Below are 13,453 nucleotides of genomic sequence, written 5' to 3'. Positions count from 1 at the left end.
AAAATATAGTTAAGTTAATCACTTAATATTTTTTGACTAATTTTTGGGACACTATAATTTTTGTTAATGACTATTTTGACTCAACTTGGTAAACTTTGAGTACATGCAATTTTTTTAAGTGAGTATTCACTGATTTCTTTTATGTTTTAATGCCTCTGGAGGAATCTGAGCGCGTCAATGTTTGTGCCAAATACAAGAAGTTTTAATTATGGTATCTTCTTACATTGAAGATATTTTCGTGTTTATTATTGGTGCTGTAACAACAACAAAAACTTTCAAGGAAAAAAAAACAAGTGACTAAAACTTGTTAAACTTGAGAAAAAAATAAATAGACTAAATCAAAGAGGAAAGATATTACTACTAATCAACAAATAAAATAAAAGTCAAATCTATTTCGGTTTATGTGAGTATTTATGAGAAAATAAATGTTTGTTTAAATAAACCTGTTTCAATGCTTTTATTATAATTAACTAGAAGTACCATTTATTCATTAACAAACTTATCATATACATAATAGCTAAAAAAGAATTTATCATACATGTAACATAACAAAATTTCACACCTAATAATCCCTTAAAACGAAGAGTGATGAGATTCTAGTTAGGAGTTAGGACATAAATCCCATAATAATCCTTGTTACATAGTAAATTCATGTGACCTTTTTGTCACTTTTAAGGAAGATCGTCCTTTATATGCCACGTGGATTCAACAAGATTTAACTCATGTCTTTTTTAGATATATATCACATGTCCCAAAGGATATTTCATTTTATGCATAAGATCAATCAAATTTTAATAATTAATATAAAACTATTACATTTTATTTTTTATTTATGTAATAATATCCATTTAGTTTGAGATAAGAAATAAGATATTGTTTAGGACAAATGTTTCTTCCCCTTCTAGCATCACTTGTCATCAGCTCCTGCAGACAACATTTAAATTAATTAGATTAAATAAAGTAGTAACCCCAGTTATGTTATTATTTAAAGCAAAAGGACAAGTCTGTCATTCAAAGACATATTGTATTGACTGTAGCCACTAAACACATGTTGAAAATGAGTGGCATTTGAGTGTTTCCTAGTCAGTTCCCACTGTCCCAAAATCTAACACTAACTTATTGGTTACCTTAACCATTAGATACCCCCACCAACCCCAAGCTCAGTTAAAATTAGCTTCTTTCACACATTTCATTTTTAGATTTTCTTATTTGTGATTTAGTACTTTTTTTAATCTTCTTCATGAAAACAAATTAATAATTGCAATAAAAATTATGTTGGTTTAAATTAAAATTATTACATATCTTTTCTAATATGCCGTTTGTTTTTATACAATATCTATTAATTTCTTGTACTATTCATGTAAAATTGAAAAATTATTATCAATACTATTAACTCATTAATTACAATTTTTTTCTTTTTTCTTATGCCAACCCTCTCAATGAAATATTTTTTACTAGAAAATCCATGAATTTGGATGGTTTAACTTTACATTTTTATCCTTCCTAACTTTATACATTTTTTTACAATAACTTATTCTCTTAATTTATTTGTATTAATTGATTAAATAAAATACCTATTTTTAAATAAAGTCAACAAGTTATGAAAAATAAGTTTTTAAGTAAACAAAATACAAAATTAGACCATCCAAAGCACAAAATCCACCCCTCTTTCACTCATACACTTAATTAATGGAGATAATAATAATTTATTACATTTATAGTAAAAGATGAGAGATAGATACTTGATGGGTGCCTATAAATAAATAAATAAATAAAAATAAAAGCAAGCAACAAACAAAGTAAGAGACCAATAAAAGAAGCTACTTTTGTGAGAGTAAAGATGAAAAAAATCAACAAAACTGAAAGAGAGTGAGTGTGGAAGAGACCCACCAAGCTTAGTACAACAAAATCTACTCTTTCTCTTTCTCAGTGTTTGTGAGAGATTTAAGAGAGAGAATAAGAAAAAACCCCACTTTCTCTCTCTACAATTTCCATTTGATCGAACCATCTCATTGTTCAACCGGTTCAATGGAGCGATTTGCCCGGTCCAATGAAGGCTCTCGCTCTGATCCGTCGCCGGAATGGACCGGAACTGGAGCTGGGACTGGGCTTGAAGGTAATTTATTTGTTTTTTTTGCACTCTGCATTTTCCAAAAATCGTTCCTTTTATGGGCAAAGGTTTTGGTTTTATGGTTTTGATATGTGGTTTGAGTAAAATGTGGTGTTTTGTGAAGTGGGTTTGATCTTGATTTTGGAAAAAATGCAGGGTCTATGTGGCAATTGGGGTTAGGTGGTGGTGATGGCGGCGGTGGTGGCGAGGAATCGTATCCATTGCGCCCTGGTGAGGCTGATTGTATGTACTATTTGAGGACTGGTGTCTGTGGCTATGGTTCGCGTTGTCGATTCAACCATCCTCCTGACTTTGGCGTGGTAACTTCATGTCTAGATTTCTCCATTGAAGGTTTTTTTTATGTGATCATGTGTTTCTTTGTGTGCAATTTGGTTTGATCTTTGCTATGTAGAGTGAACTAGTGTTGGGCTTGCTGAATCAGAAGGCTTTTCATTAGTGGGGTTGCATTGATTCAAGTCATTGATTGAATTGAACTTTACTTAATTAACTAAATTAAGATGATTGCATTCAACACTCTGATTTAATGTTTCCTAATTTGGAGATGTCTATATATGCTGCTTAGGTTATCAGAGCTTCGAGGACCGGAGAGTTTCCAGAACGAGTTGGCCAGCCTGTGTGCCAGGTGATTTATATGGTTCTTCTTGTGTTGAATACTATGAGCACTCATCAAATGAATGTCTTTGACAATTAATTCTGTAATATTTTGGGAACGCCAATCAAAATAATGTGTTTAGCGATCATCAATATATTTCGAGGATTGTGTGAGCTTACATTTCTGTTTGGATTGCCTTCAAAGCCTGTGAGTTTACTTTTGTATTGATTACATTTGCCTATACTTAAAAATGCAGTATTATATGAGGACAGGATCATGCAAATATGGTCCATCCTGCAAGTACCACCATCCTAAGGAAGGAGGAGGAACTGCTAACCCTGTATCACTAAATTATTATGGATATCCATTGCGTCCGGTTAGTATTTCTTCACATAAAATTATGCATGTTTTGTGAATGTCGGGCGTCATTTTCTAAACAGAGAAAAAGTTTAGCTTCAAATTTGAATTTTTATAAATAATTACAGGGTGAGAAAGAGTGTTCCTATTATGTGAAAACGGGACAATGCAAGTTCGGTTCAACTTGCAAGTTCCATCATCCACAGCCCACTGTCGTCCAAATTCCACCACTGCCACCACCGGTCCCCCAAGTTCCACACTTATCTGTGCCCATGCCTTCACCACTATATCCAACTGTACAGCTTCCATCTGGTCCATCACAACAATTTGGTGTACTGGTTGCAAGGCCACCTCTTCTATCCGGCTCATTTGTCCAGAGCCCTTATGGCCCTATGGTACTGTCACCTGCCATGGTCCCTTATTCAGGCTGGGATCCTTATCAGGTAGGTTAAGCATTTCTTTTTTGTCTGCTTAGTTAAGTTATATGTGCATTCATTGAAGCTGTTGACAGTTGATCTCTTGGTGCAGGCTATGGCAACAAGCCCTGTACTTCCCTCAAGTACTCCATCTAATGTTGGTTCGGCACAGCTGTATGGGATAACCCAGATAGCTCCATCATCAGCTGCCTATACTGGACCTTATCAACCTTCTGTTTCCTCGGTTGGACCTTCAAGCAGTAGTCAGAAGGAGTACTCACTTCCAGAAAGGCCCGATCAACCAGAATGTCAGTATTTCTTGAAAACAGGGGAGTGTAAATTTGGTCCATCTTGTAGGTACCACCATCCACAAGCCATGAATGCACTAAAAGCGACCGTGACTCTTAGTCCTGCGGGTCTTCCTTTGCGACCGGTAATGGTTGCCTCTCAGCTTCTTTGAACTGTTTGCACCTCATATTCGGTTATGCATTATATATCTGTGATCCATCCTTGCTCTTCCGTCCAGTGGGAAAAAGCTTTGTTTTTGTTGTTGATCCATCTCCCTCGTCATCGACAAAATTTAGTATTTTCCAGTGATTAAAATAGCTAATTTCAAGGCATAACCAAATTAACTTATCATTTATTTTCAATAGCCTTATGTACAATTTTAAACTTGCTTTACCGAAACTCGGGTTTAGTTTTCAATTTATCAATGAAACAAATCACAGTAGGAGCCATCCTTCCTTGTTCTTGTGCTTAGATTATTATTTTAAGCTAACACACTTTATTCGGATAATGAGATTTTATCTTTATACTATCTTGACTTCTTGGGTTATGCATTGATGTTGGTTATACTACCAGTCCTGTACAGTCTCGTAAATTTAGTTTAGCAACCATTTGATGATCTGAAGTAAGACCTTAGAGAAGTTTTATATGGGACCTCCTCCCCACACACAGATGATGGTAGGTTAAGTAAATTAAATGATGTCGTAATTTTTGTGTGGATGAATGTTTTAATCATGATGTTGGACAATATTTGACTAGGAAGCAATATTTAACTAGGAAGTACATCATGTTTATGATCTATTGGAGATTCTTGAAAAAATTGAAAGTATGAGGGTGGAATTCCCACTTTGTCTGACATTCATTTTAGGCTTGTATCCTGTTCCTTTCTTTAACTGTATGTTCTGTTAAATTTTTGCTTCTTATCACTTTCACTGTACCCAAGTGCTGTTAGTAAGCTTCTCTTCAAAATATTTCAGCATTGATTTGTTCTCAGCCAGAGCATGGAGTGCAAGGAATATTGTGTAATATGTATTATAGACAGTTGGAGATTATTATGACTCTTTCTTAAGTTTGTAAGATAATACTAGATCCGGAACATAATATAGACTTGTAAATGATGTTATGGTTTTCCGTTGTATTTGAATGCAATGCATCTCTGATTAATTTCTTATGCATGGTTACTAGGGAATTCTCACACCCATCTTTTGCTAATCTCACTTCACTTGTGATCATGACTCACAAGCATGATATCACATCACCCTCTTTCACCGCATCATCTTTTTGCACTTCCTTCTATCACCAAAGATATGTACAGTTTAAAATGTTCATTGGATTGCCACCACCAGTGATGATTTAGCATTGAGGAGCATGACCTCCACCATGGATATTGAATGTTTTGATAGAATGCCATCAACGATCATGGAGATGAAATTTTCATGATAACATTGGCAAGGCTACTTGCTTGTGACCTGGAGGTCGCATGTTTGAATCCTGGAAACAACCTCTTCGTTTGTAAGGTTAAGGCTGCATACATCTACAGTCTACTCTCCCGAACCTCACTAGGTGGGAACCTCATGCACAGGCCGCCCTTATTTTTAACATTGATGCTGATTATATTGTTTTTGTTCTGAACCTTATAAATGACATAATTTGGAGCGAATGATTAGGGTTTATAGTAGATTTGGGATCACAGAAGTAGTAGTAGTAGTAGAAGTCGTGGTGATAAATATGATTTTTTTAATTCAAAACTGTATCAAAATTTGAGTACCTTTATATGAATTATGAAATATATTTCCTTTTTTAGTAGCTTGCTTGTAGATTTAAATTTATGAACTCTTGTGTGTTAACATGCTATTGCTTACTGAAAAATGATCTTATGTTACCTATTTTTCCTGCTTCAATAGCATTTCAAGATGTTGCATGTATGTAATTGTCTTTATGAAGTATCTTATTTATACGCAAGCTGATAAGTTCCTACTTTAAATCAAAACTATACTGGATGTCTAAATCACTAACCCATTGTTCCGAAGTGCCAAACCATAGTAATGATTGTATGTTTACGACATATGTAGCTCAACGATTTATGAGCTCAATGCCCAGACATAATGGGTTGACCCTTGTTAGAAGATAGCAGGTTAAGGTTAATATTCTTACTATTAGTTGGTTTGGGCTTGTACTAATAACTCTAGTACTTGACCTAATTATCAGTATAAATAGGTGCATTAAGTTATTGTATTATTGTGTAGCACGTATACTTACAAATCGTATTCACTCTTCTCTTGTCAGCCATTATTCTCTGTTTTCTCTTTTCCCTATCTAACCTTAAATTTTCCACCTGGGTATCATAGTAAAACCATCCACCTTGGGGAGACTTTCTCAATTCCTCTCAATTTAGTTCATATTACTCATTGTATATCCTTTTTTGTTTAACTTATATGTTTTTTAAATGAGAAAAAATAAGGACAGTACAATACTACAATGTTTAAATAAACAAAACTCAACAGAAGAGCAAAATATGCTTGTCTCCAAACTAGAAATATCAAATCCTTGAGCATTTAAGCTGAAAATGGTTTGGTGTAGAATTGAATGCATGATTGACATAAGCCGAAAATGTTCTGTTATGCTTGCTGCTCCTTTCATGCCTCATTCTATGGACTAATATGAGCTTTTGGATTTCACACAGGGACTAACATTCAGCATAATATTTTGTTTTTGCTCTGTAACTTGTTCAATCTAGAGTGTCAACAATGATACTCTTAAATTTATGGGAGTTAAGCTCTTGGACACTGACATATAGTCTTTGCAATTAGTCGAGTAGATTTATAATAAATTATATATTTGTGAATGGAAATCTAGGAGTCGATCATTGAGGTTCATTCGGATGAGTAGATGAAGTGAAGCTGTAGATATCTGTAACATTTAAATAAGGATTTAATAGCTTAGATGTATTTGTTTTGATCTATAGAGAAATTCTTATTACTGAGTTTCATGAGTCCTAAAACATCAAAGATTGATAAAATGATAACATAATTTATTGATCAATAGTATACCTTACGTCATTGGAGATTGCATTATTAATTGCGTTATAATTTATATCATCTCCAATGGCATCACCGATTCGATGTTTTACTAATTTGATTTAGATTCCCATCTCCATTTTAATTTTCATTTATAGTATTTGTTTATGAGTGGGGATCCACTAACTCCAAGTTATAATTTGTTTATAGTATTTGTTTACTCCCCATCCTAGCCATCAATTCTAGGGAAATCCAATGGTTTCAATTAAGGAGTAGATCTAAACCATTAAATGTCCCTAGAATTGATGGCTAGGATGGAGAGTAAGTTTAAAAAACTTGCTCTTGGAGTAAGTGGATCCACACTCTTTGTTTATTATCTGTAAAGCTTAAAGATTGTCTGTTAGAGAATTTCATATTCTTCACTTTATTTGTATACCTGAATTTTATATCTGTCATTCCAAATGCTTTTGCTTGAAATATTTAATAGTGCTAGGAACACTTTGTGCTGCATGTTTCTTTGTTTAGAGCATAGATGCTTTGTGCTCTGTCATCTATTCTCTTTTTCCATCCTACGCATCACTGCCCTAACCATCGTCGACCCTCATATCAATATCCATCACTGCCCTCCTTGCATTGTTACCACCTCGACAATCACCATCAACTCTGACGACCACTTCTCCTCAAGCTCTATCTGAAGCTGTCCTCACTGGTCATTGGCTCACTGTTGATGCACTTGTCGCCTCTTCATCATTAGCACCGGTATAAGGTCTCCTCCTCCTCCAACATTGACCCCACTATCTTGCAGATTCCGACACCCCTTCTCCAACACTTAAACATGGACAACATTGGAAATTAAACCCATAAATATCACTTTCGAATTGTTTTATTTATGAACGCTGTAAAATTCAATTTAAAAAATTGCAGTTGTGCATCAGGTCAAAATTTCAAGAAAGACATGTTTTCTAGGGGTGGAGGGAGGATATCTGAATATCATTATCCTTCAATATGATTTGGAATTCGGAAAGCCAGGGCACTCCTTTGTAGCCACATGTTTCCTAAAATTTTGATCAGGTGGACTAGGAAATGGGGATCGAGTGGAGTGGGGTGGTGAGGGGGAAGGGTAAGGATGGATTTTCACAAGTTGGATGAAGCGCAGAAGTGTCTTTGTATGCTTGGATCACGAATCTTGGAGTGTTACAGATTTTGCTGTGATTTTAGATTAGAAGTGCTTCTAGTTTCCCTTATTATAGAGTGTTTTCACATTCTCTTGACTGTGGCTATTTCAAAACATGATAAACTTACTAGTCTTTAATGATCCTCTTGACTTTTATTTCTGTCTCTCTTCTTCCTGCTATAACATTTATTTTTGGACTATGATTCAAGGAAACCATCATAATGTACTTAAATTTATTTTATCACTTTATTTTTTTAAGAACTGGCACATTACACCGATATTTGAATGTTTAGCTGAAACGTTTTTAAGAATTATTTGTTCGACTGTGTTCCTAATTGTCAAGCATCTAACATTTGTGTTCAATATTCAGGGGGCAGCACCTTGCACTCATTATGCACAAAGGGGAGTTTGTAAGTTTGGTCCTGATTGCAAATTTGATCATCCTGTAGCATCACTGAGTTATAGTCCATCCGCTTCTTCTCTGGCTGACATGCCAGTTGCACCCTATCCTGTGGGTTCATCAATTGGTACACTTGCCCCATCATCTTCATCATCGGAGTTGCGGCCTGACCTTACCTCCAGATCCAAGGAACCTGTTTCATTCAGAGTGTCTTCGTCATTGAGCACATCGACTGGGTCAGTCGGCTTGACTTTGTCAACTGGTGAACCTGTTTCTCAATCACGCACTCAGCCATCTGCTCAGAGTTCAAATCCTTTAGCTGCTCCAAGTACCGCCACAAGTGGAAATGTCTCTCACACCTCAAGCTAAGCAATGTGAATGGATACCTCATCATTGCTTCTTTTTATCTCAATTCTTCAACCAGACATCATTATACAAGGAGCTCTTCAAATAGGTTTTGTTTTTCAATTATCCACGTTCCGCATTCAGGTCTAGTACACATCCCACGAATTATCCGTGTTCATATAATCTTTTCTTGGCCATCCCTTTGATCTTGAATAAACCATGGCCAACCTTCAGGATTTTAGCAACCCATACAGCTCAGGTACCTTGCTTTTGAATAACTACTCCAAAGGAATCTGCAACTCCATTATGCACATGTCCATTCACATCTCCATTTTTTGGAGCTTGTTGTGCTTTATTTATGCTTCAATCTTATCTTATATCAGAGAATCCAACCCAGATTTTCATTGAGCTATGTCTCTTCAGCTTAACCCTTTTTGAATTCGGGTACATTCTTCTCGGAAATTCCTGTTCTGTAATTTTCCCTTGTTGTATCTAGGGTTGATTGTGAAGAGAATTAATCAGGAGATTGTAATGAGGCTTCACACTTCTATCTTATATGGTTTTGGGTGCACAGTGATCTTATGACAATGAAAAGCATAACTTGGTACTTATATTTATTACAGATTACATATATGAAGAAACACATTTAAATTAACTCATTTCATGTGTGTATTACCTCTCTTTTTTTCCATTCTCCATTTATATCTTGATCTTTTATCTGCTTTGATGTGAGATCAAGTAATTTTCTGAATGGGATTTTTTTCTGTTTATCATTCTCTTTTCATATGTTTGTAGCATGATTCTTTGTTGAATAGAGTGCACTTTGCTCCAGTGAAAAGAATGTGGCACAAAACATCCATTGGAATTAAGAGCCTCAGACTGCAGTGACGGTTGCACTTGTAGGCATACCTACTTCCAGTCCTAGTAGTTATGGGCATATAATACACTATACTCAATGAATTTACTGAGCGTGCGAAGCTTGAATACTCTCTGCGGTACTTTATTTTTCCTAAAGGGAGTCTTAGCGACTCGAATTTATGACCTCAAAAACTTAGTGTAGCTTAGTGGTAGTTGTTCAAGGATAACAAAATCACTTTCAATTGGTTTCTTCAACAATATTTATATATAAAGAGAGAGATTAAATAAAAAGGAAAGCTAATAACTATATTTATGCATAAATCTACATTAACTTTTAGACAAGTTATAGAAGTTAAACTTTGTATTTATTAATTAAAGCAATGTAGAATTGTTCACAAATCCAAAAATAAAAACTAATCTAGGTTCTTCTCACAAAAGGGAATGGTCAATCCTTGGAAGCTATTTTCACACTAGGATGCAGAAAATGTAAGTTGTGTCCAAACTTCATATGCTATATCCTCTACGCTTCATAGGGTGGGGTATCAATGCATTGGCAAGTTTAATGTTCATGCACATGGGTACATTTAGGTACATACGCGGTTTATGTCCACCAACAACAAAAAACGAACCAGGGATGAGTATTGTGTGTCTCCACGAAATCTTAGACAGAAGTGCACAATACTCATTCCTGCTTCGAAGACGAAATTTTGGACAGAAGTGCACAGCACCCATTCCTCTTCAATCTTTTGTTTGTTATTATTATTAATAATAGAAAAACTAGAAATTGAGGAGATGTAGTTGTTAAAAATTCATAATTTCTAATTAAGGTGGATATCATATATTTAATACAATTATATTGACTATTTACTTTACATCATAAGTGATCTAATTGTTGGCAATCTATAAACTTCTAAAAGCTAATAACGAATATGAGCTTAATTAGTGAATACTCAAGAGGTTAGCTAGCCCATGGGAGATAATGGGAACTCTGTAAGTTAACACATAAGGAATGATTATGGTCCCCAACACATCAAATCATAACAATTTTCACATTTCCCCATAAGAGAGAAAATGAATGTCGCAAAAGGAAGTAAGGATTTGGTTGAGAAAGACCATCATACCAAAACTCTATCAGAAAGGTAGATCAAAGGAGTATATCATAGAACATGGATTCAAGTATGACATTGTACCATTGTTTTATATTATTGTGAATATTATTGTGAGAATCATGATATTCAAGATCATAGAATTGATATTTCACCAATCATAATGAACTCCAACAAGTGGTATAAGAGGACTTGTTTGGAGTATATCAATTTATCTGTCCAAAGACTAGAAATTATGATGTTGTGTTATGTATCTTGTGATGGGTCTATTATGTGAACATGTATTGTTTTGTATATATTACAGGATTTGTTTGTTTAGATGTGAACATGTTATTCATTCTTTGTTTTATGTATTTAGTGTTGAGAAATGGGAACGCTCTAACTGAATGTGTCTCAATCATGAAACGCATTATTCCATATGCGTTTCATGATTGAGGCACATTCCTGATGTTGTGTTACTAATACTGCATATATTCCTATTCAAATTAATAACATCTAATTGCTGAATGAGACAAACTTTAAGGTCTGGAAGGAAACTGTAGAAATAATTATCGGTTGTATGGATATGGATCTGGCACTTCGTGTGGAGAAACTCATTTCTACTACAGAAAACCACGATGAGGCTAAAATTGAGAAATGGGAACGCTCTAACTGAATGTGCCTCAATCATGAAACGCATTATTCCATATGCGTTTCGGGGCTCTATCTCCGAGGGTCAAAGTGCAAGAAAGTTCCTTGAATAAAGAGAACAATTTTTTGCCAAAAATGAAAAGGCGGAGACGAGTAGCCTTTTGGCTGAACTCGTCTCCATGAAATATAAAGGCAAATGGAACATAAGGGAGTACATTATGGAGATGTCTAATTTCGCATCAAAACTCAAGTCACTTAAGTTAGAGCTTGATGATGACTTGCTCGTGCACTTGGTTTTAATCTCTCTTCCTGCACACTTTGGACAATTCAAAGTGAGTTATAACACTCAGAAGGACAAGCAGTCCCTCAATGAGCTTATATCTCACTGTGTGCAAGAAGAAGAAAGGTTGTAGAGAGATAAGACTTAAAGTGCTCATTTGGCTCTGACTCTCAAAATAAGAAAAGAAAGAGCATTAAGGGTGATGCGAAATGGACTTATCAGCAAAAGAAATTGAAGAGTGATGAGGAATTTACCTGCTACTTATGTAAGAAGAAGGACACATGAAGAAAGAGTGTCCTAAATATGACTCATAGCGTGTAAAGAAAGATAAATTTATCACTCTTGTTTGTTCTGAAATTAATTTAGCTTTTGTACCCAATGATACTTGGTGGGTGGATTTTGGTGCTACTACTCACTTAAGTATCACTATGCAGGGTTGCCTATGGAGTCGACAACCAAGTGACTATGAAAGATTCATTTTTGTGGGCGATGGCAAAAAGGTTGTAGTTGAGGCTATTGAAACATTTAGATTATGTTTAAGAATTGGTTTTCAGTTGGATTTATTTGAGACATTTGTTGTACCGTCTTTTAGGCGGAATTTAATTAGTATTTCTAGCTTGGACAAATTTGGTTTTTCTTGTTCTTTTGGAAATAATAAAATTAATCTCTATCAAAATTCAAATATTGTTGGTTCTGATTCTTTAATTGATAATCTATATATGTTTGATGTTCCTAATTCCAATAATGAAATACTGTAAACAAATTTATGTGATACAAAATGAAAATTAAAAGAGAATTCAATCACCTTATAGTACAAGCGTTTAGGTCATATATTTAAACAAAGAATACAAAGACTTGTGTTGAATGAAATTCTTGACCTTTTAGATATATCAGACTTTGAAGTCTGTGTTGAGTACATAAAGGGAAAACATACAAACAAAAGGAAATTAGGTGTTGAAAGAGCTAAAGATGTCTTAGAACTAATACATATGGATATATGTGGTCCTTTCCCTATGGCTTCTTGGAATGGACAACCTTATTTTATTACGTTTAGAGACGATTACTCAAGGTACAATTACTTATATCTTATACATGCGAAGTCTCAATCCTTGGATGTTTTCAAGTCTTTGAAGGCTGAAATTGAACTTCAACTTGGAAAGAAAATTAAGGTTATCAACCCATACAGCTCAGGTACCTTGCTTTTGAATAACTACTCCAAAGGAATCTGCAACTCCATTATGCACATGTCCATTCACATCTCCATTTTTTGGAGCTTGTTGTGCTTTATTTATGCTTCAATCTTATCTTATATCAGAGAATCCAACCCAGATTTTCATTGAGCTATGTCTCTTCAGCTTAACCCTTTTTGAATTCGGGTACATTCTTCTCGGAAATTCCTGTTCTGTAATTTTCCCTTGTTGTATCTAGGGTTGATTGTGAAGAGAATTAATCAGGAGATTGTAATGAGGCTTCACACTTCTATCTTATATGGTTTTGGGTGCACAGTGATCTTATGACAATGAAAAGCATAACTTGGTACTTATATTTATTACAGATTACATATATGAAGAAACACATTTAAATTAACTCATTTCATGTGTGTATTACCTCTCTTTTTTTCCATTCTCCATTTATATCTTGATCTTTTATCTGCTTTGATGTGAGATCAAGTAATTTTCTGAATGGGATTTTTTTCTGTTTATCATTCTCTTTTCATATGTTTGTAGCATGATTCTTTGTTGAATAGAGTGCACTTTGCTCCAGTGAAAAGAATGTGGCACAAAACATCCATTGGAATTAAGAGCCTCAGACTGCAGTGACGGTTGCACTTGTAGGCATACCTACTTCCAGTCCTAGTAGTT

General features: G+C 34.8%; 1 protein-coding gene across 2 annotated transcripts; it reads left to right on the top strand.

The window, feature by feature from the left end:
* The first annotated feature begins 1,802 nt into the window (after positions 1–1,802).
* LOC109338881 (zinc finger CCCH domain-containing protein 34-like) lies at positions 1,803–13,250 on the top strand. Of its 2 annotated transcripts, XR_002106600.1 has the most exons (8): positions 1,803–2,116; positions 2,267–2,430; positions 2,694–2,753; positions 2,980–3,099; positions 3,209–3,523; positions 3,609–3,929; positions 8,343–8,976; positions 12,783–13,250. XR_002106600.1 is itself a non-coding variant. In XM_019576230.1 (7 exons), exons 1-7 carry the CDS (start codon positions 2,029–2,031, stop codon positions 8,739–8,741), a joined length of 1,467 nt encoding a protein of 488 aa, XP_019431775.1. In that variant the 5' UTR covers positions 1,803–2,028; the 3' UTR covers positions 8,742–9,444. The 2 variants fall into 2 exon arrangements, 1 of the variants encoding a protein (XP_019431775.1); XM_019576230.1 differs by lacking the exon at positions 12,783–13,250 and having other exon boundaries at positions 8,343–9,444.
* The last annotated feature ends 203 nt before the right edge of the window (positions 13,251–13,453 follow it).

The sequence above is a fragment of the Lupinus angustifolius genome, unplaced genomic scaffold, assembly GCF_001865875.1.
Source record: "Lupinus angustifolius cultivar Tanjil unplaced genomic scaffold, LupAngTanjil_v1.0 Scaffold_45_208, whole genome shotgun sequence".
NCBI classification, from domain to species: Eukaryota; Viridiplantae; Streptophyta; class Magnoliopsida; order Fabales; family Fabaceae; genus Lupinus; species Lupinus angustifolius.
This window is presented reverse-complemented; position numbering and strand designations above follow the sequence as displayed.